The sequence below is a fragment of the Clytia hemisphaerica genome, unplaced genomic scaffold, assembly GCF_902728285.1.
Source record: "Clytia hemisphaerica strain Z4C2 unplaced genomic scaffold, Clytia hemisphaerica genome assembly, whole genome shotgun sequence".
NCBI lineage: Eukaryota > Metazoa > Cnidaria > Hydrozoa > Leptothecata > Clytiidae > Clytia > Clytia hemisphaerica.
The window spans coordinates 6766-30391 of NW_027104459.1; the positions used below are offsets into that span (position 1 = coordinate 6766).

General features: G+C 35.8%; 2 protein-coding genes across 2 annotated transcripts; one reads left to right on the plus strand and one right to left on the minus strand.

Annotated features, from left to right (window-relative positions):
* Window positions 1-218: 218 nt before the first annotated feature.
* Window positions 219-2984, plus strand: LOC136821091 (ATP-dependent DNA helicase pif1-like). The gene has a single exon (XM_067077318.1). The coding sequence runs from the start codon at window positions 549-551 to the stop codon at window positions 2982-2984; it is 2436 nt and encodes an 811-aa protein (XP_066933419.1). The 5' UTR covers window positions 219-548.
* A 5209-nt stretch (window positions 2985-8193) lies between these two features.
* On the minus strand, window positions 8194-11550 carry LOC136821093 (uncharacterized). The gene is made up of 3 exons (XM_067077319.1): window positions 10083-11550; window positions 9385-9840; window positions 8194-9257 (listed from the first exon to the last, which is right to left on the minus strand). The coding sequence occupies exons 1-3, from the start codon at window positions 11548-11550 to the stop codon at window positions 8194-8196; spliced, it is 2988 nt and encodes a 995-aa protein (XP_066933420.1).
* Between the last annotated feature and the right edge of the window lie 12076 nt (window positions 11551-23626).

The window sequence follows — 23626 nt, forward strand, 5'->3', positions numbered from 1 at the left end:
AACTACTGAAGCTATGAAGCAGGCGGCAAAGGAGGCTATGAATTCAAATCATACCCTTAGAGAAAAAATGAAATCTGTGTCAAGAGCATACCGAACGTCAAGAGAAATGTCAATTCAAGAAGCTGTGGCAATAATACTTCCAGAAATTTGGCTGAGAAAAACCTCACCAGGTGTAATTTTTGCAAACAGTAACTTGCCAGAAAAAAATCGTTATCGTGTATGCAAAAGCGAAGAAGAAATTTTAAATATGGATGATGATGATACAAATGTTTTTAAAAAGAATATGCTGGACCGATATATAGATAGACCGAACAGAGCTTTCAAAAATGGTAGATATGCTGCAATGGACGCCTTATGTTACGCTCAATTTTTGTCGAACTACTATTTAGAACCTAAAAAGAAAGAAATTGAGAATGACTATCAACCAGAAATTCTCGACGAATTAGACCCAGCTGAAGCTGCAGACCTAGCACTGCCCAACTCGGTACCTTTGATGTCAAGTAAAGAGCGTTTGAAATTACGAAAAAATAAATCTGTTTTACGGTATCATGTACCAAGTAAAGAGAAAAAACCCCGAACATCACGCGCATCATCTACTTTTCATGTTTTATCCTTTTAGAAACGAAGAAGAGCTCAAAAATACACCTTCAGGATCATTTACTGAGAAATTGTTCTCACCCGAAGTTATTGAAATTGTCAACAGAAATAAAGCAATTTTTGAACCCTATGCCGATGCCGTAGATGGTGCCATGCTAAATTTTCGCGAAAATGTTAGAGGATTTGACATTTACGGTGAGCAGGAAAATGATGACGTAAGAGAAGAAGAAAGAAATTATGCAAGCGGAGAAGAATTGGATAATGAAGAAAACACTGAAAATGTTTATAGTGGTGGAGCACCTATTCAGCCAATAGAACCTTTAATATCTGATAATGAACTAAGTAGGAGAATACGATCCCTCAATGAAAAACAGCGGGAAATGTTTGACTACATTGTAAAATGGTCTAAAAAGACCTCGCAAAACTTACGAACAAGTACTGCTACGAAGCCCGATCCGTTTTATATCTTTCTAACTGGTAGTGCAGGTTGTGGAAAATCGTACACTTTAAATACGATCAAGTATTATTTGCAGAAAGCGTTATCTTATGGATCAAGAGATGCCTCAAAAGAGCGGTTACTTACCATGGCACCGACGGGTGTGGCCGCAGTGAATGTAGCCGGTTCAACTATTAATTCTGTATTTAGCTTACCCCCTGGCTATGAGTTTAGTAAACATATAAATAAACTCCACGACAGTGTCCGTTCAAGCCTTCAAAAGCGGCTTTCAGAACTACAGGTCATTATTATTGATGAAATTTCAATGGTTTCAAAGTATCGTCTATTACATATTCATCAAAGACTTTGCAATATCTTTGAATGCACTGAGAACGTTCCATTTGCTGGTATTTCAATAATAACTTGTGGAGATTTTTATCAATTACCTCCAATCAAAGGTGGTACAATATTTTCACTTTTTCCGGATGCCCTTTTGAATATTGATCATTGCTGGAGACATTTCAAAATAGTCGAGCTCACGGAGGTTATGAGACAACGAGGCGACCAGGTTTTTATAGATATACTCAATAACATTAGAATAGGCGTCGTCGATGAAAACAATATTGATATCTTAAAGGAAAGAATCGTTAATAAAGACCATCCTGAATACCCTAAGGATGCCGTACATTTGTGGGCTGAAAACCAACCAGTTAATGATCACAACATGCTAAAATTGAGTGAGTTACCCGGCGAAGAAGTAAAAGTAGACTCAATAGATAAATTTCCCGACAAAATAAGTCCAGAAGATAAGGGTAATGCATTAAAACGAAGTCAAATGCAAACTGGAGGTCTAGCCCATAAGTTCACTTTCAAACTTGGTGCAAAGGTAATGATAACTTCAAATATCGATGTCGAGGATAAGCTTTGCAATGGTCAAATGGGTACTATACAATATATAAAGTTAAACCTCGAGAGGAAAGTGACACACATTTATCTAAGAATGGATGAAGATGATATAGGTACAAAAGCGAAAAATAACGATACTTATGGACGCGAGAATAACCTAGTGCCGATAGAAAAAATAGAGAAAGAGTTTGGTGTTAAACCAGGTAGACATCGCCCTTCAATCAAACGAATTCAATTTCCACTAATGCTAGCGTGGGCATGTACCGTACATAAAGTTCAAGGACAGACGTTTTCAAAAATTGTTTTCAATTTTGATTTATACGGCCAAAGATATTTTAATGCTGGTCAAGTTTATGTAGCCTTAAGCCGTGTTACTTCATTGCAGGGTTTATACCTAATGGGGAAATTTAATACAAAAGCAATAAGATGTGACACTAAAGCCACAGAGGAATATAACTACATGAGAGAAAATTTGAGTTTGAAAACTACAACTGATGAAGAACTGCTTAATGATAATGGACTCAAGATTTCACTTTTGAATGTACGTTCACTAAAGAAACATGCCATTGATATAAAGCATGATAGATCAATTTCTGAAAGTGGTTTAATATTTATGACAGAAACTCAACTAGCAAATAACTCTGAAGAAGTTGAAAATATATTAGCACCTTTATCATTACATACAAACAATTATGATGAACACGTATTTTCTAATACTGCTGCTGCATACAATAAAAATCAAATCCGGTTACTAGATGCCCACGACATCCCAGGTGCCACTTTATACAGTTTTAAACATTCCATGGTAAATTTTCCACTTAATATCATTCTTCTATATCGTCAACAAAATCTTGAAAATGATCATTTTCTTTACAAAATTCGGCATTTACGGGATATAGTTGAAAAAACCCATATCATTCTCGGAGACTTTAACAAAAACTATTATACTGCGGAAAGTAGCTTTTTAAAAGGATACCTAGAAGAAGAGTATGAAATGATTATTAAAGAACCTACTCATATTTCCGNTAGGCGTACACTAAGTTAGCCAGAAGTCGGCTGCATAATTTCTTATGACGCGCGCCACCATTCAGATCTCTGATTCGCTTGGACCAACCAATCAGAATATCCGCATAATCATCCTCAGATGAGAATGCAGACGATCTAGGTAAACCAGACCGTAAACATAAGAAATATCAAAATCAAAAAAAAGTTTACGGGCTGGATATCCAGGCTACGACTACAGAAGAGAACACATCCTGTTAAACAATAAATTAAATCGGTAATTATCAAGCATCCATTTTACAAGAAATTATTTTCACAGCAAGTTTCGCAATGCTATTTCTCTCTATTCGTTATAAATTGCTCAATTTTGTTCTAATAACAGGGATAAAGATTTCAAATCATCAGATTTCCTGCCTAAAAAAAACTTCAAGATCTTCTTCCAAGTATCCAAAAAATTTCTTTGAAGTATCTAAAACCTAATAAATTCTCTAGAAATTGAATATCTGAAATCTTTCTTCTTGTAAAGACCCCCTTGCTCAGGTCCCTCCCTATAACGATTTCTGGAGTAAGATGAGGGGAGATTCTTCTCCTAAACAAGCCATGGGCATGGCATGGTAGAAATTTTAAGTTTACTTTTTATCTTTTCAAAATAGAAAGAAGAATGGCAAGCAACCAAACAAGCGAAATCTTAAGTGCTACATTCACCAACAGTCCGATGAAAAAGAAACAGATCAACTTCAGAGTACATCCTCCGAAAATTCAAATTTGAGACGTGCTGTTTGCTCAAAACGAATTCTTGCCAAGAATTTCAAACCCTCGAAACAAGTGGACAGGCAGTAACTTTGAGGAATGTCAGAGAAATCATACCTGACAATCCTAACTTTGCTGAAATAATTTTTGATGATCACTCTTCAATCGAACAAATAGCACGGGGTAGCATGGATTTGACAAATGAAACAAAATTGCCACCACGACAGACCGTCCAAGAAATTGCTCAATCTCTTGGATGCGATGGACAACGTTACCACGAGGGTGTTGTTTGCCACCAATAGAAGTGGTTACCAGAGGCGGCTTTCAACTACTTGAAGGTAATTTGGGGACACAACTGGCCAGATGCCCATCTCAGTTTGGTCAATAGCATCGAAATTTTTTAAAGAATGAAGAAGCCTGTTTGAACTTAAGAACATTGGTTGTCAAAGAGCGAAAGGGGTACTGACCCACAACCAACTCAAATACAATTATCACCATCATCAATTTTGGACAAAAAACACAATCTGTCCAGAAAGTTAAGAAAGGCATCGTTGAAGCAAATGGAATCTGTTCAAGGGTTATCCAGTTGGGCAAGGACGTACATGCAAAATATGCCAACGACTGGTCCCAATGCACTGACATCAAACAAATTCGCTGTAACCCATGTAAGTCATCCAGATTGCAGATTCGGTGTCCAAAAAGTTGTATTGGGGATTGATTCGCTTTCCGTGCTCAATAGTGAAGTCTGGACTGGTACCGTTTTTGAAGAGGAAGTGTTAGCAGATTTTCTTCTCGGTAAAAAGGTTGATGTTTCACATATCAAGTTGGAAATTAAAACAATTAAAGTTTTAAACAATGAAGAAATTGGTAAGACAGTTGTTGTTTCAAAATCCAAGTGACATTTTTAATCATCTTTAGTTCTTTAGTTTACTGACCATATATTTTAGTTTTTTTCGATTTTGTTTTAGAGGTTCACTCTTATACCTTTATTTTCTCTCAAATTTTGAATTGCAACACTGTTTTCATTCGTTTGCTTTTCTCTCAAGTTCAGATTTCAAAAATTTAATTTTGAGTGAGTTTTGTTTTTCAGACACGCATCAAAAACTCAATTTTTTCATGTTTTTAGTGGGAACAAAGAGTTTGCCAGATTTTCATGCTTTACTTTTTACATATTTTCTACTAGGTACACATTTATTTTTTCTACTAGGTACACACGTTTTTATTCTTCATGTTTTGACATTTTTACATTAGGTATTTTACTGGGAACATAGAGTGCCAGGTTATTATTCTTTGCTTTCCAACCTTATTTTTATGTTAGGCCAGGCCAATTTAATCGTTTAACGGGCCTGACCGACTAAAATTTGTCTTTGTGCTGAACAGACCTTGCTCGTAAAACAATTAATTAAATTGGACTCATTATATATTTTTTGAACCAAGATTTGCCCAGGATTTTTATTCTTTACCTTTTTGACATTATTTTCATATTAGATATTTATACTGGGAACAAAAAGTTTGCCAGGTTTTTATTCTTTGCCTTTTTGACATAATTTTCATATTAGATATTTATACTGGGAACAAAAAATTTGCCGGGTTTTTTTTATTTTGTACATAAAGTGCTTTTGTATTTGCTGATAAAACTTATTTTGCTATCTAGATCAGAAAAACAGGGGCTTGGTACGTAATTTTCTAAAGTATGCTAAGTCGACTCTTTATGTTCATTTTTACATTAGAAATATTTTTATCACAAACAGTGATTGAAATTACATTTTGTTCCTTTTGTTACTATTATTGAAAAAGATTGATCTTAAAGCGAAAATCTGAAAACTGTTTACTATTTATTTGTACTAAAGCCTCTAATATTGAGTTCTCAAAAAGTCTTCTATCGAAATAATCTTTTTTCAGACATATAACAAATGTCGGACTGAAAATAAAGTAACACAAATTTCAAACTTTGCACTTTGACTTTGTTTACATTTAAAATTCTCCGTTGTTCTAGCTTAGTTTCCTATTTCCCTTTTTTCTCCACACTTATCTCAACGGGGAACCTCCATCTAGCTTAGTACCCCAATTATTTGTTATATAACCATTCTTTTGGTGATAACAGAGAGAAAAACAACTAAGTTTTAATCCAATCCGTCAAGATCATAGATATCATTTTTCTTCATAAATTCAATAGTTAAAATTATTTTCAAGCCACAAAATTTGTCAATGTAGATAAAATCCTATTTCTAATCTATCAATCGGAGGTAATTTGCGCTGACCGCCTGCCAACGTCAAGAAATCCCATTCAAAATTGACTTCACTTTTTGCCGCATAGATTCTGATCTAGCCCTTCAAAACTTTCTTTGTCTGTGGTCATGGTAGAACTCTCCATATCAGACAATATGTGAAATAGTGACGGGAGAAAGTGACAATCAATTTTGCAAACGAAGGGTACAATTTTCCCTTCAAAAAAGGGGGTGGGGTGGGGTGGGTTTGAAATAGTGAAGGGAGATTTTATTAGTACCATTAAAAAGTGACAGTGTCTAGATATATTACATGTTAAAAACTACTATTGATATTTACATATACAGGAGCTCTTGTTCCTCACACAACCCCTTGGGAATGCAAATTGGGTCGTCCAGTTGTTTGATCATCGATCCCTACAATGTGAAAAAAAACAGTAGACTCCCGGTTATTCGAAGCTCCAAGGGGGATAAGAATTTACTTCAAATAACCGGGAGTTCGAAAATAGCTGAAAAATTCGTTTTAATCAATCTACTGTGAGTCATAAGATAAAACAAAAGCGGAAATTATAGAAATATCAATTTTGCGGACTATTTTTCAAATTAACCATGTAGCAAGTATCCTTGTATTTTGTCTCTATTACAGAATTTTTTAGCTGGGCCTTCACGCCCTTGGGCGCCTTGTTTTATTTTAATCCCTCTTCTCTGTTTTTTTATGTACGAAATAGTGTCTGATCAACACTATTTCTTCTTTGGTAAAGATGACGGGTGGCTCGCGGGCGCCAGAGAGTGCTTACTCTTGGTACCACACCTGACTCTAGGCTTTGTCTTCATCTTGCCATTTTCTTTTTCTTTGTATAATTGTTTGTTTGAATGTTTTGTTGTATTGTATCATATTTGTTGGTATTGTCGGTCGAGCAATTGGGGTGTGATGATGTTTCAGCTTTTGCTGAGATTATGTTGAGGGTACACGTTTTTTCTTTTAAGAAACACACTTTTAAGAAACATGAGGCTCAGAATGCCTAAAAACTAAGAAACATCTAAGAAACATGCTGAGGCTGAGAATGAGAAAATAACATTTTTTATTCGTTTTTTTTAATAACCTTCCAATCCAGCCTTCCATGAGGCTGATTATGTCAAAAAGTTTAGAAACGTGTAAGAAACATTTAAGGCTCAAAAGGCCGATTTCTTAAGAAACATTGAGGCTGCTTGGTAAAACTAGTTTCTTAAAAAAAAAAACGTGTAGTGTTTTGATCCATGAGAGATTTTCAAACTTTTCTTAGATTTAATGTCTTTGTAAATCCAGCGCTTTCTTCTTTGATTGAGAGGTCGCAACCTTTGTCTTTGCGGCTCATCTTTTGTTGCAGAAGAACAATCACCCAAGCAACTGCTCGGATCAGTCTTTTCCAATTTGAAAATCTGTCTAACTTCACAATCGGTGTGATGGATGATAGTTTACAGACTAGCGTCTGCTTTTTGATTTCTGTATTGTCAGGAGACAGGGGTGTCACAGATGTTGTTGGCCAGTCTGCCTGGGTTTGAACAGGAAGTCTGGTCCGTCGAACCAGCATCTGATGGCCCCGGGGGGGGGGGCACTCAAGGTAAATGACCTACCAGACGTTCGGCCCTTAAGGGTAGGTTTTTCATAGTTCAGCTAGTGCACTGTAAGGGTAGGAAATTGCAAGAATGCACTGAACTGCACTGTAAGGGTAGGAAATTTTGGTAAAAGGGCATTTTTTTGGTAAAATTAATACAAAATTGGTCAATTTTGGAGGAAAAATTCCACATTTTCTTGGAAAATTGCAAAAATTTTCGCCCTTACGGGCGAGAAATTTCGAAAAAGTGCACTGTAAGGGTATGATTTTTCATGGAAATTCACTGCACTGTAAGGGTCCGATTTTAGAAGCCAAATTTTGGGCCGAACGTATGGTCGATTTCAGATCGAGTGCCCCCCCCCCCGGGCTGATGGCTTCATTGTTATCAATATCTCCTCTTCTTGCAATGTCGACTGGGTTGATTTTTCCTGGTATGAAGTTCCATTGATCGACTTTAGAATGGTTTCGTATCTCAGCAACTCGGTTTGCAACAAAAACCTAGAAACATTTACTTTCGTTGTTGATGTACTGGAGATTGAGTGACGAGTCTGTCCAAAATCGAATAGACGAGAAATGAACATCAATTTCATCTACGATGGTTTCTTTCATTCTCACTGCAATGACAGCTCCTTGCAATTCAAGTCTTGGCAACGTCAATCTTTTCAGTGGAGCTACTCTTGACTTAGACAATAGGATATATCTCGATCCTGACATAAGCTAACGCAGCAAATGCCTTCTCGGAAGCATCACAAAAGATATGTTGCTGCACGTCTTGATCACCTTCAAGGTTGAGACTTCGTGGGACAGCAACAGTGGATGCAATGTCAGACATTCGACAAAGCCAATCTTCATAACGATTTTTGAGAGATTTGGAAACTTTCTCGTTCCATTCAAATTTATCTCTCCATAGTTCTTGCATGAAAAGTTTGGCGACAAGTGTGATTGATGTCAAGAGGCCAAGTGGATCGTAGATAGTCGCTGTCTTCTTGAGGATGGATCTCTTGGTACATGGCTTTGATCGATCAACTTCAACATTGACCTTGTAAACAAAACAATCTGTTTCAAGGTCCCAGTGAACGCCTAGTGCTCTAGACATGACCTTGTCGTACAGTTTGATCCCAGTAGGTTGAGTAGCAAGCTTTTCTGTTGGTAAGTCCTTCAAAACGGATTCGTCGTTACTTTGGAACTTTGTCAGGTTGAAGCCTTTGTTGTTGAGAAGACTGATAACACCATGGCTGGTCTCCTTGACTGATGTAGCATTTGAATATGACATGAGTAAGTCATCGACATATAAATTTCTCAAGACAGCTTTGATGACTTCGGGTGGATAGTCGTTAGCTTGATCTATTGCAGCTCGTTGTAGGGCATAGGTCGCAGCACAGGGAGAATCCGTCAGCCCAAAAATGTGTACGATTAATTTATAGTGATCAGGAGGTTTGTGAGACTTTGGATCGTCTCTCCACAGGAATCTGTTTGCATCCATGTCAGCCTTTTTGAATCTCACTTGACAAAACATAGCTTCGATATCAGCGACCACAGCAACTCTATGGCGTCTAAATCGAAGCAAAACGCCAAGAAGGCTGTTCAGTAGATCAGGACCACTGTACAGGTTGGAATTCAAGCTTTCTCCATGTGACTGAGCAGCAGCGTCGAACACCATACGTACTTTGCCTGGCTTATTCACACTGGTGACTCCATGATGAGGGATGTACCAAGTAGTGGCTGTGCGACATAATGCTTCTTCGTCTGAGAGTTTTGTGATGTATTTTCTCAAGGTAGGATGATATGTTATTAGCATACATTTCAAAGAAGTCAGGATTGGATTGGAACTTCCTGCAAATTTGGTTGAGGCGTCTCTCAGCCAAGATTTTGCTTTCAGACAGGTTGACGTCCTTCTTCCAAAGCATTGGTACGATGTAGTGACCATCTTTGAATTCAGTTTCTTTGTCAAGAATTTCTTGGTTACGTTGATCGTCGATAGAGCGTGATTTGCTTTCTTTGACCTCAGTACCAAATGATTCAGTCTCCCAGAAACTGCTGTATTCAACCTCAGAGAGTTCACTTCTGATCCCCAAATTTCTGGTCAGTGCAACAAGTCGACTTTCAATTGGGTCTGAAGTACCATCATACACTCCAAGCAGAGTCCAACCGAGTCGAGTCTTTGAAGCATATGGGTAGCCTTTCTTTGACTTCCTGAAATCATGGCTGACGAGAACATCTGGAACATCAGCACCAATCAGTAGTTGTACTTGGCTGCTGTCGATATCTTTAAGACCGAGATCTCCGATGTAATCCCAGCTAGAATCAGTTGTTACCGGAACTTCTTGTCCTGGTACATTGAATCCGAATCATTGAGGGAGTACACATTTTTCACTTTAGTCTGGTAACTGCCGTCAACAGCTGCGATGGTGAGATCAACCAGCTTTGTCGGTAAAATGGTACTATCTCTAATTGTACCAAAGTTGATTTTGGTCTTTCTTCCTTGAAGATTTAGTTCCTTGCAAAGTGATTTGGTAATAAGGGTACATTGGCTGCCAGTATCTAGCATGGCGTATGTATCAACCCACATACCCCGAACATTCTTCACCCGAACAGGGACAACCTGCAGATAGACATGACTTCTTCCTTCTACAAGTCTATTTATGGTGGTTTCGATCTTCTCCCTATCAGGTAAATTGGCTGGTGGGATTGAAGGATCTTCAGATTTTGCCTCGTCAACCTTTGGAGAGTTCTGTTGGTCCTTTGTTGTGGAAGATTTAAGCTTTGGTTGAGGAGACTTGTCTTGCTTATCTGGGCCTTTCTTTAGACCTTGATGTAGGGTTGTATGATGTTTAATCTTGCACCCATCAACGAAGCAATGCTTTTTGGACTTGCAAGCTTTTACGTTGTGTTTCGGGCTGAGACAGTTGAAGCATAACCTTTTCTTTCTAACGAAAGAAACCTTTTCTGTGTCACCTTTGGATTTGTAGATGGGACAGCGATACAACCAATGATCTTTGTTGCATAAGGAACAACGGCGTTTCTGCTCTTGAGAATCATCCTCAGGAGAAGTTCGGTTGTGCATGTTTGACAGTTTTTTGTAACCGTCGTTGTTAAGGTATGGATCCCTAGCTGCCATGACTCTATCTTGCAGCAACTTTTCAAGATGATACAGATTGGGTTCTTGGTTCCTTCGCAATACAAGCGAGTATTCAGACCATTTCCTTTGGAGGTAGACAGGAAGCTTCGACAAAGTCTGACGAAGTAGATTAGTGCTATAGATATCAGCAACACAGTTCATCTTTAGCAGTGTGTTTAAACAAGTCGAGATCTCGAAATACAGGTTTGCAAGAGCCTTTGGATCAGAATCGTGGACTTGTTTGCGTTTAGTTATCCTTTGGATCACAGATTGAGCGACGACCACCTTGTTTCCAAACAGATACTTCAGTTTCTTTAAGGAACTGACATAACCTTGGTCATCATTGGTGAAACCTTCAATCGATTTCAGGGCTTCGCCTTTCAGGTGTTGTGACAAGTAAGTGTGCTTTTGGAAGGAATCGAGATACGGTTGCTTATGGACTATGCCACAGAACTTTGATACGAATTCGATCCATTTGTCAGCTTCTCCTGCAAACACTATCAACTCCTGTCTGGGTAACCTTTGTTGAATGAGTAGCTCCATTTGGATATTCCTTGAATGATTGGTATCCGGGATGGTCAAATTATTTGGATCTAATTCATCTATCCATTGGTCTAGAGATCTGCGTTCCGCGATGGGATGAGTGCCTTGAATCGGGCGATTTGAATCAACAAACTGCACTGATTTGAGAGAGATCTTTGAAGCTTCGGTTGGTAAAGATGAAGTGACAATATTTTTCATCCAAAGAGGAAATGTTGTTGAAGGGTTGACATTCACGAGGGGATTCAATGTCGTAGAAGGGTTGGCATTCACGAAGGGATCTAATGCCGTTGACGCGTTGACATTCACAAGGGGATTCAATGTTGTAGAGGGGTTGGCATTCACGAAGGGATCTAATGCTGTTGAAGTGTAGACATTCATTTGAAGAATCAATATCTTTGAAGGTTTGACATTCACGAGGGGATTCAATGTCTTTGAGATAACATTAGCCTGACGAGGCAATGTTTGTTGGACCGTTGTCACAGGAAATAAGTACTCCCCGAAAAAAGTACTCCCCAGTACTTATTTCCGGGAAATAAGTACTCCCCAGTACAAATTTCCCAGGAGATAGGTACTCCTAGGGGTACTTATTTCCTAGGAAATTCGTACCCTCCTCAGGAAAAAAGTACCCCCTGTTCTCATCTTCAGTTGAGCTACAATCTGACAATGTAGTATGTCCTAAATCTTTGGGGTAGCCTGGAGATTTCAAAAATGGTCGGATTTGGCTGAAATTTTGCACGCTCGATCCTTGGGTGAATATCTGGGGGTGTTTATTTCATCTTTTGAAAACTTTGATTTTTGGGGCCTGGGGACGAGTTTTTCGCCAAAACGAGGCTAAAACTTTGGGGCAGCCTGGAGACGTCGAAAATGGTTGGATTTTGCTGAAATTTGGCACACTTGTTCCTGGGGTGTGTTTGTATGTTCATTTTTCCAAAATTTTGACTTTCGGGGCCTGGGGACGAGTTTATTTGAGCCCAGTGTGGTTCGCACGTTCGGCTATTTACTACATTTTTTGAGATTATACCTTAATTTTAATGACTAGATCAGCAGATATTTTAATTTGAATATAGTGAATTATCAAGCATTTTTACTGACAGAGCAGCTTTTTGATGTTTTTATCGACCTAAAAGGCGAGAGATCGAGACAAATTCTAGAAAACCACACAATTTTGACTACTATTGAGTCAGGACTATCCGAATGGATAAATCGATTTTCAAGATTGCGTCATCGGAAATTACCACAAATGTCGATTTCTTTTTGCCTAAAACTAGCCATTTCTCGGCACCACGTCGTCGAAATCTTAAAAGTGACCCCGTTTTCTTTATCTATTCTCCAGACTAAATCCGTTGGAAGCATCAAATATATCATTTTCAGAATTCAAAAGATCTTTAGTAAAGGTAGAGGAAGGGGGCTTGATGACTTTTGTCGAGTATATAAAATTTTGAATAATAGTTATTAAAGTGCAATGCAGAGTCTTCTTTTTTCAGATTCTGCAGGAAATATAAGTACTCCCTTACTGGGGGTACAAATTTCCCAGAGGGGGTATCAATTTCCTAGGAAAAAAGTACTGGGGAGTATGTTTTTCCTGGGAAAAATGTACTCCGGGAGTACTTTTTTCCAGGGAGTACTTATTTTTCGTTACACCGTAACATGCGGAGTTAAAGTCGGTCGAGTGTACGTAGCCTGAGGAGGCTTGATCATTTGGTTGACATTGCCATGCGGAGACAATGCCATTTTTGAAGCAACATTTGCATGAGGAGCTGGTAATGTTGTCGACAAACGAACGGTTGGGTTTGGATTAGAAAGATTTAATTCATCGTCGGAAAGAATTAAGGTTGGATATACGGTAGACACATTTGGTATTGTGTAGGTACTTTGTAATTGATCGTTGAAGTTTGATTGGTAACCCGGATTTCTTGGTAATTTCGGAGTAAATTCATCGGTATTAGGATTCAAATAGGTTTCGACTAAGTTTTTCATGGGTGATACGGGACTATTTAGTAATCCGGTGTTGGGTGGTATTGGGATGCGGGCGCGCGCTCCGCCGTGTTGGCTTGTACTGGCGATAGCAAAAGTGTTGATGTTAGTTTGCGTATTTATATTTGTATCATGCGTTGAGGTAACATTGGATTCAGTATAATCCTGCATTGTGGTCTCGATAAATATCGTATGATTTTGAATTGCGTGAATATTGCTTGCGTTGTCGCTTAGATTTTGTATTGATCGAGTTTCGGCATTTGTGTGATTGATAACCGTTTGTACTGATTGAATTTCGCTTGCGCTTGATATTATTGGCGATTGTGGCGATTCAATACCCTCATTTTGAGACGCGGGGTCAGGTAAGGAACACAATTCTCCGAGTAACTGTGATTCATTTACATATAGTTTAGAGAACGCACCGCACATATCGCTCATTGAAGGATTACAGCCAGAGCCAGAACCCTCCTGGTCACGTGATTTTTCGCGCCATCTTTGAATATCTTCGCGCTTTTTGGAAGATAGTAACAATGATGGCGGATCATCCTTACGGCTATCAAGGTAACGTTCGATTCTTCCGAAACAAGAATTTACGTTGAGAGCGAGTTCATCGATCCATTCATCGCCGAATCGAGAATCTCCTTCAGGTAAAATAAGCATTAACGTTTCATGATGATTGATAGCGCCTTTGAGGGTTTTATCAAGAGTCGTTCGCAGGAAACGGATTTCAGATGAAACGGTGATTCGATGTTTAGCGCCGTTTCGTTTACGGATTGTCTGAGAGATTTCCTTATTCAATTGAATTTCTCTGGTTCTATCGTTTTGAGACATTTTGATATGATAGTTAGTTGCAGTTTGATACGATAATTTTTTTGATATGCAGACGCGTAAAGCTATTGATAAGTCAGCCCGTGATAGATTGCGATTTCAAAGTATGCGGTAAATGCGGTATATGCGGAACAACGATCCGAAACGGGAGCTAGATATAGGGAGAAATTCAAACGTTCGGAATGGGAACAGACAGAATGCGGTATTCCTGAATGTGGTAAGAACTTGACGGTAAAAGGGTGGTTACTCAAACTTTAGAAGTTGAAACTGAAAAAAAGCGGGATTTTCGGAATGCGGTAAGGTAAATTTGCGGAAACGGTGAAAATTCAAATTTTCAGACGAAAAATTGCGGTATACGGAAATCTCGAGAATACGGTAAGGTTCACAATTTTACCGGTACAAACACGGAAAAGGGGCGTCAATTCGACAAACAACGAAGGCTTTGTTGAATTTCTGTTTTTCCGATGGCAATGAACAATTTTTCCAAATTGCAGAATTTGAGGATCAAACGTAGGTTATCCTCAAATAACTCAATTTTCAGTAGAAAAATTCGATATGGTTAGAGATCAATATGGAGTCTCCCGGTAAGGTAAGGATACGGACGGAAACAGGCATGCAAACTAGGAAACGTGGACGAGATCCCGGAACAATTACGAAACTGGGTATGATTTCGAGAAACATGCGTGGGTTGTCCTCAAATGTGAATTTTCTGGAATACAAACACGTGCGGTCGGAATTCCAGACTCGATTTCCCAGACGGAGTAACAGACAATCAAAAACAACAGAATTTTGAACAATGTCGTAGTGATTCTTTGTCTTTGTCTTTGTCTTTCCTTTATCTTTGTCTTTAGTTTACACCACAACCATAGATAATTCCACAACCATAATTAAATTTTAAAAACCACAAAATAAAAAAAGACAAGTCAACCAGACAAATCAACTCAAATCAACCAGATAAATCAAATCTTTAATCCATATGATAATCTTGTTATTTATTGTAAAGGATTTGTGTTCAAACATGAATTTGGGTCGGTAAAAAGCCTTCGGCTTATAAACAATCTTCTAAACATAAGTCAAATTTTCCACATCAAAACACTATGTTCCTCTCATAAGTCTTCATAAATAACAGTGACGAGTATCAAATTAGCTACGTTTCAATATGCTGTTTATAAATCAAAGTTTGATTCCCGAAGGACAATAAAATATGACGTCATAGAAAATTAAAAAAGCCTCGAGGGACGTATAATAAAGATAACTATCCTCCAAATGATGCTGGTGATTAAGGAATTGTTTACAGATTATATGGAACAGTTTGTGTCGCATAATGACTAAAACTATTGATTGTCATAATAAGAAAAATAATTTTGAGGTTTTATAACTTACGAATATCCTTCCCCTCAAGCAAATGCAAACGGTTGACTTTGCCAATGTGGTTATCTCTGATGTGATCAATAATCTTGTCACGTGATACCCCCTTTGCAAGCTTTGCTGCGATTTGTTGACGTTGACTAAATATAAAAAAATAACATATCGATGAATTCAGTTTTCTGAAATGTTGTGGAGGGCAGTTAATTTAACAATCTCAATCAAATTGTATTTTTTTATTTTAACGGAGTCGAGGAGTCTTATAGCTTGATTTTCAGGAAAAGCAAACAGCTTGTATTTTTGTAAAAGAACTACACTATAAGGGCTAGATGAACCGATTAATAGTACCTCTTGGTTAACCAAACATGCTCCAAATCCATTTTATGGGAATAGTGTGTCTCACAAATTTCAACAGTTACTTCTTTTGTTTCCAAGTTTTCAATGACCTTCATTGTCGAAGTACAATTGTTGTTGACTTTACGAGTTCCTTAAAGTAAAGTGCATTATTAATTTCTCATTATCACAGATTGAATAAACGGGTAAAAGAAAGCCTAAATAAAAAGTAAAAGAAAGAACTTATATTCTACTTTTCATACAGTATTCAAGTAGATAATGTGTCATCTATATTTTCATTTATTTTATTAACCCATTCATTCATTCATTCATTTATAATTTTCATTTATATTTTTTTAATCACTTGACCTATTGTTATACCAATAATTAGAGAATGGACAAAGCAATGTGTGGTGAACAAAATTGAAAATCAGTATCATACCACTTGACTTTGTTCTTCTTTTACCTTTTCTTTTTTTTTTGTAAAATCCACTTCTTGAACATTGAAATCTGAAACGTTTGTTTCCTGATGCATCTATCCATGTTTTACCAAATGTGATGTCATTGCATTTCGATTCTGCTTCATATTGACTCTTTCAGTCCAAAAATTCTGTTGAAATGTAAAGTTAAGTACACAATTTCTTCTTTATAAGCAACAAGGTTGCTAACTCTCTCTTTCTACAAGGGAAGAAATCATGAGAAAGGGCTACGAGCTTTAAGTCCTTTAAGCTTTTCTCGAGATTTTGAAATGATTGTGAAATATAATGATTAACTGCTAAACTAACCTTCGTAATTTTGAAATTTCAGCTCTTCGTTTCGAAAGTTAAATCCTTGAACATCTGCTAAATGAGTGACCATTTCTGAGACATGAAAAAATCTTGCTCCACATTCTAAGCAAACGCTTTTCCCTTTCTCCGTCACAATTCTGAGGACATCTTCACCTTCATGTTTCCTTGCTATGTGGCGCTTTAGATTACAGTTTTGTGCAAACGTCTCGTTACAATGTTGACAGGTAACTCTTTTCCTCTTGTTGCCTGTTGGAAAATAAATCAAATGATCAATAAATAAAAAGTATTCAGGTAAAATAACATTTAGCATGAAATTTTGGAAATCAGTTCTTCCAAGCTTATTGGTGTGCAACTGGCTTCATTTTGGAATAGGATCAGGGGGTAAAATTTCAGACAGATTTTTACGAATTATTACATACCACCTCCTAGATTCTTGGAAGAGGTATTTTACTACTCTAGTAGTAAAATCTTTTGGGACAATTTGACATAGAGATAGAGACCACCTTTTTTTGGTTGCTCCTCGGACAGATTTTACAAAAAATTTAAATCATTATTTATGTGACACATTTGTCACTCAGTGCAAAAATTAATGCTTTGCGTTAATTAAGTCTTTTTTATATTGACGAGAATCTTTTGCAGCAAACAACTTTCCAACAGAAAATATTTTTCAAATTATAAAAATTTTCAGAAAATTCATCTAAAAAATTAAACAAAATTACAAAAAAAAAACTAAAATTATGCCATTTTGTACTACCCAGGTGGTAAAAAGTTTTGCAAAAATTTACACATAGATACCACCTATTTTGGTATTTTGTATTTTACTATACTAGCCTTATGGGTAGTAACTTTTTTCCATTTTTTATCACACCACCACATAATGTCTGCGATTTTACTCATCCCGATTGGATTAGATATATCAAGGAAAAAATACTCAAAATTATTTAGGTTATAAACATTTAGTTTCAAAGAGAAGGATAATTTTTTGCTTTAAATGTAAATTTATTTCCTTGTCAAACCTTTAGCCTTTGCAAATGTTGAATCATTATTTTCAGAACTGGATTTTGGTGAATCTGTTTTTGGTGAATTTTTGTTTAATATTTAATTTGTTTGATTCAGGTTGTTTAGAGTTGGATTCATCTGTTGTATCAACTTGGCATAAGTCATCCACTAATTTTTCATCACATCTTAAAACATCTGGCTCCTCGCCAATTGTTTCAATTTGTCCGCTTTCATTCTCGCCTTCATCTTAAAAAATAATAAAGGGGTTAAGAAACCAACTTACTACCCTGGTAATAGAAGCTTGGAAATTCCGAGCATTTCCTTGGATTTTTCTCGGATAGAAATCCAAGGATTCCGAGCAAATCCGAGGGAGCAAATTTCCAAGGATTTGCTCGGATATTAAATGCTCGGAAATGCTCTGAATCCTTGGAAGCTTCCAAAAATGAGTAGCTTGGAAGAAATCCGAGCTTTCTCCGAGTTTTATTTATAAGAATTCTGGACTTTTTGAAAAATGTCCGAGACTTTCCAAGGATTTCTTTGAATTCTGAAAGGCAAATCCGAGCTTCTAAATAAGTTATAAGAATAAAAAAGGATAATGTTTTCCTATAACAAATCTCAACTATTCAAACTTCTGAAGGGTGTTTCTGCAATAAAGCTTTTGATTAGTGAATTCAATTTAATGTGCCTGAATTTTATTTGAATTATATTCTAAACGTATTTTTAAATGATATACCTTTAATTAAGTCGAAAGTTACTTCCACGAAATCTTGATGGTGCAAATACAAAACTATACAATCTCAAGTTAACGAAAATGCTTGAGCAATTCTCCTCTACTTTTGGTGTATATGTTTTAGTATTTTTCATTAGTTTTACTAAAGAGAAACAATGTTATTTGATTAATAAGAGAAATCAAATATATGTCAGTATAATATAGCATTTCACATTAACATTTCTTTAGACAAGGTTTTAGACCAGAAGAAAGTAAAGCATATGTATCGAGGTCATAAAACACATTCATTGATATATATAAATAAAATAAAATAAAAGTTGCAAATCGTAGTGTTATAACATGGCTGAAGAGAGCCATTCAAACTTTAATTTTTTTAAAAATAATGTCGTAGGTAGTTCTCACATGAGTGAGTATACATATATCCAAGATAACATCATAGAAAATTTTCAGTTAAAATGTTTTTGCTAGGAAATAAAAAATCTTGCAATTGCAATATTAAATCTTGCAAATACACTAGATGGATCGTTTTTACTATGTACAATTAAAAATCTTTGCAAAAATAGAATATTATTTAAAACATAAAATATATGAAAAAATGAAAGGAATATGAAAAAATATGAAAGTAAAAACATGTTTCGATTACGCAGAACTACTTTAAGCGAAGATATTTGATTAATTCGATTGAGTCGATAAATCAAGAAGATCATAGAAAGTAAACAGTAATGACAATTTTCCTTTAGTGAAAGTCACCCTTCCACTACTTCCACTAGTAATTCATTTCCTTAAGAAAAGGCGAAAAGTTGCGAAAAATGTTCCTCAAATTTCGAAAAAAAAAACTAAAAAGATATAAAAAATGTCTGCAGGTGTGCAAACTTTCACTAGCAAACCTTGCAAATCTTATAAATTTTGTAAGTTATTTAAAAGTTATAATATAAAGTTATAGCTTGTTGCAGTTATTATCTATATTTCTTTAGTTCGTCTGCCATTTTACCATTGATCAAAGTAATACCTTTCTTTTCCAATTTCCGTATGACCTCATGATACTTCCTTACATATTCTATAAAAAATGCAAGTGCTTTAGGGAAAACTATTGCAGGAAGAAACTTTAGCAAAAGTTAACTCTCATAGAAAGTTCTTAATAGGTTCATTTGCCAAAGTTTATCCTCCATTGTCGCTTTTTCCACAAAAAAGTTTTTGCTTGCTAATTTTTAATACTTACTAGGGCAAACATTTGGCACTTTCCATGGCTAATTATTCACTAAAACATCTAGACAAAAACATTCTGCTCAAGTTTTTAATTTACAATTTGCTTAAGAAAAATCAATTTGCAAAAGTTCCTTCCATACTTACTATAGAGAACATTTTTTTTTTGTATTGGTAATGAAGGCCTTGCTGCATGGTCTTTCCTGGTATTCATCCCTGCTGGGGAACATGCAGCTAGTTCCTCTTTGGTGAACAGTAGAGGCATTACACGGCCGATTGCAACCTTCCATTCATTGTTTTTTATTTCTTCTTTGACTTTTTTCTGATAAAATACATAAAATATTGTTGTTTCAGTAAAATAAATTGTGATGAAGCATGCTAACTTACATGATGCTTTTCAATTTAAAAAACTTAAAAAAACTCACATCATGGATCAAAACGCACAACAAAACACCACAATCAAGCATATTACTATATTTTCTATGATTGTACATATTATATAGTAATACAGATTCCTGGGGCCACCGTACGAATACATGGAAAAGGGAGAAGTTTTTAATGGCTATACAGTTCTTACAATTATTTCAGGACTAAGTCCTGCATCATTCTGTGCATGCTCTTCCTCTGCTTGATCCTCCTCTTGACTTCTATTCTAAAAATGTTTAAAATAACATGAATGTGAAAATGGAAAAAACAAAACAATGGACATTGCGAAGATAACACAAATTCTGTAATTCTTTACAGTAGATTTATTATCTCTTGAATTTTCTGAAATAGCAATTTTTCAAAACTATTCCAAAAAATGTCGATATTTTTCTGATTTGCTAATAAATTGATGATAAAATTTCTGCGTTTCTTGTGTACAAACAACTGTTTTCTGGGTGCAGTACATGTTAAAATTTTTTATAAAACAATTACTTGATTTTTATTGCCGATTTTTGAAACAACTTCAAATAATTTTTGACAGTAGGATTCCAAGTTTGAGACCCGTTCTTCCAATCCTTTAATCCTATCATTTTTTCTTTCATCTTCACGACTGTCAAAAAAACCAAAACTTTTTGAGTGGTGATTGCTATCAGGGATCGGTGAGATCCCTAAAACAGCACTTGTGTAGTTGGTTGGGGTACCAGCGTAGTTGGTTGGGATACCAGCGTAGTTGGTTGGGGTACCAGCATAGTTGGTCGGGGTACCAGCGTAGTTGGCTGATGGGGTTCCCGCATAGTTTGTACTGGGACCCGCATGGTTTACAGATTCATAAAGTGTATTGAGAGATTCCATTAAAATATTGGATGTGCTTTTATTGGATGTGCTTTTACTGGATGATCCGACCAGGTTATTCATGTTGAATTGTTGTTGTTGTTGTTGTTGTTGTTGAGTATTGCTATTGGTTTGAATTATTTGGTTGAAATTTGGTCTAGCTACCAGAATCTGCTTTTTCGCTATTGGAGATTCGGATCTGGAGACTTGGGTGATTGAAATATCTACATTATTGTCCACTGTCTTTATTTCTTTAAGTGGAGAAGTTTCAGATTCAGGAAGTGGTCTGCTAAGTTCATTTCCTTCTCCATCTGATTCACTGCAGGTGCCTTTTTCATCCTCACAGGCGCTTGCTTTATCTTTAAAAGAAAATAACAGAAATTAATATTTCATATTTTTGGCTTCTAAACGATAATTAAAATCCACAAAACTTGAGATAATCTTTGATCGAAAGAAAAAGATCACAGAAATTTTGATTGTTCAACTTTTTTTAAATTGCCTCTTGTCATAGGTCAATGTAAAATTATTGTCCTTGTGTAAAAAACATTGAATGCCCATACCTGTTTTTGCAGAAGTCTGAAAATAGAGAGAGAGAAATAACTATACTAATAGGTGTGGCATTATATGAAGTTCATATACAGAATTTCACACGAACTGCCCATTAAAATGGGGACAAAGTGCACCAAAATGTAATTCAAAATTAAACAGTCTCATGATTTACAAATACTTCTACCATCAAAGTCTAAGAAGACATAATTATATACCAGTTCAAATAATTCTTGGTGAAAATCTTCTACAGCAAGTTTTCGTGCTTCGTTATCCTAAAAATATAAATTATTCATGATACTTGATACCGAAACTAGCTTAATAAAATTTGATACCTTAAATGTTCCAAAAAATCTTTTGCAGGCAAGAAAGTTTTGCAATCGTCAAACGAAAAGTGGCTCAAAATTAGTGACAAATACTTTATTTGTATATATACTTTTAAAAAAGGGATGGCTAGATGCTGTAAGATCTTTGGCCTACTGAAGATTCCTTCCTGAGTAAAAGCTCCAAATCTTTTTGCTTAACATTGTTCCAAAAGTTAGAATTAGAAATGGTAATAGTAAAATGGTAATTTTTGAAAGTGGAGATATTTTACTTAAGAAACATTGAACATTTTTTTAGACAAAAAATCTCAAACATTACAACAATGTGCTTTGTTTTGAGAAAAATGCCAACACCTTGATGTTTAAAACAAATGAAGGCAAATCTTTTGAACTAAAGACCTACCTGAACTTTATTGGTGTCTTTGATTTTTATTGTTTTTTGGTTTGATGAACTTTTCTAAAGGCGTGGTTACATTACATTAATTTATTTCTAAATTTCTGAAATTTTTTAATCGACTCTTTATGATTAAAAAATTTACAAGTGTAACAGCCCCCTTTAAAGAAAATAAAGACGTATAAATTCTTGAAAAAGAAATTATTTCTTGCGATTCTTTACCATTTTTTTGGTAAAGAGTTTAAAGTTTTTTTCTTCACTTCTCTCGAGATCAAAGCCACCGACGTGATAGTTCTGTACATTTTTTTCGATAAATGGTTTTTCTAGCGCTTGAAATCTTTAAAACGTAATATGAGATAGGGGTGAAAGATAGGATAAGTTCGAAATAAGATCTAAATTCTTCTTGGTCACGTAGACGAAGTTCAGCAAATATGTTGTTGTAGGCACTTTTTTCGTTCCTCAACTTTAACCACTAGGCGTACTCAGCAAGACCTTTTAGCTCGACTTTTCTTTTTCGAATATTTCCTCTCAAATTTCCGTTTCAAAAGAATTAGCATAATACGTGCTGCTGTCTTCCTCTTTCCACTCATGTGGAAGGTAGGTAAAATGAAACCCTCGAGCCCAGTCCTTCAGTTTGCTTTTTATTATGATTCTGATATCACGTCTATCAGCAAAAATCAAAATCTGCACTCTGGGTACAAGATTGAAAATGGAAGCAATTAGATGATCCCCTCTCAGAACAGATCAGAAAAGCAAAAAGGTATTTCATTCATTTGCAGATAATTATCAGAATTTTGCGAATTAGTAGTGACATAAACAAAGAAATTAGCTAGGGGGTCCCACAATTAATATATTTTAATATATTCCTCATCTTTCCACTTATGTCGTTTGTTGAGTGAGAAAATGAGTTGAGAAAAACGATTGAAGATTTGATGCAACATACAAAAATTTCAAAAAGACTTTAAAGAAAATAGTTAATTTCTTTAATGTATTTTTGATTAAAAAATTTCAAAAATTTTAAAGATATTAATGTAGTGTAACCACGGCTTAAAACAATAAAGATTGAACATAAAATTCAGGTTACTTATTGCTGACAATTTTTTTTTGAGAATATTAAAAATGGGGTATGAAAGCAATCCACTTTTATGAATGTAGCGAGGGTCATCATCAGACTAAAGAAAATATTTAAAAAGGTTACAAAACCAAATGTTAAAAATTGACGTCAGATTGTCAATGCAATGATAACCCTAAGATAAGAGAGCATTGGTTTCCAGAATATTGTCGTCACATACTGACCATCGTCTTGGTTAAGATCATGTTCATTACCTCCAAAAACTTACCCTCCATAACAATGAAAGAAAATTACCTCTACTTTGTTTTTCTTCTGATTCGGATTCTTTGGGTCTTTTTTTTCTTTTTCTTTCTTCTTCGTGTTTTCTCCTTTATTAACTCTTTCTTCATCAACACTACTTTCTTCATCAACACTTTCTTTTTAAATATTTTCTTTTTGAACATTTTCTTTTTTCTTCTTGGTCAGCTTTGCCTTCTTTGGTGCGATATACTCGATTTCTAAATTCAATCATTGCTGATAATATAAAAGTTCATGTGCCTTACTCTCAGGTGCCTTATAGACGGTGGGGGGATTGGAAAAAAATGACCTGGTCATTTTTGGAAAAATTAATTAGCGGTGGGGGTATATGTTTATAAGGTAGAG

What these genes read in the sequence shown, in the direction of transcription:
- LOC136821093 (XM_067077319.1), bottom strand. Translation starts at nt 11,550, where the DNA reads ATGAATGTCTACACTTCAACAGCATTAGATCCCTTCGTGAATGCCAAC. An exon ending in TCGGGTGAAGAATGTTCGGG is followed by an intron (nt 9,841 to 10,082) that starts GTATGTGGGTTG and finishes TCAATGTACCAG; the next exon opens with GACAAGAAGTTCCGGTAACA. An exon ending in GGACGTCAACCTGTCTGAAA is followed by an intron (nt 9,258 to 9,384) that starts GCAAAATCTTGG and finishes CAAAACTCTCAG; the next exon opens with ACGAAGAAGCATTATGTCGC.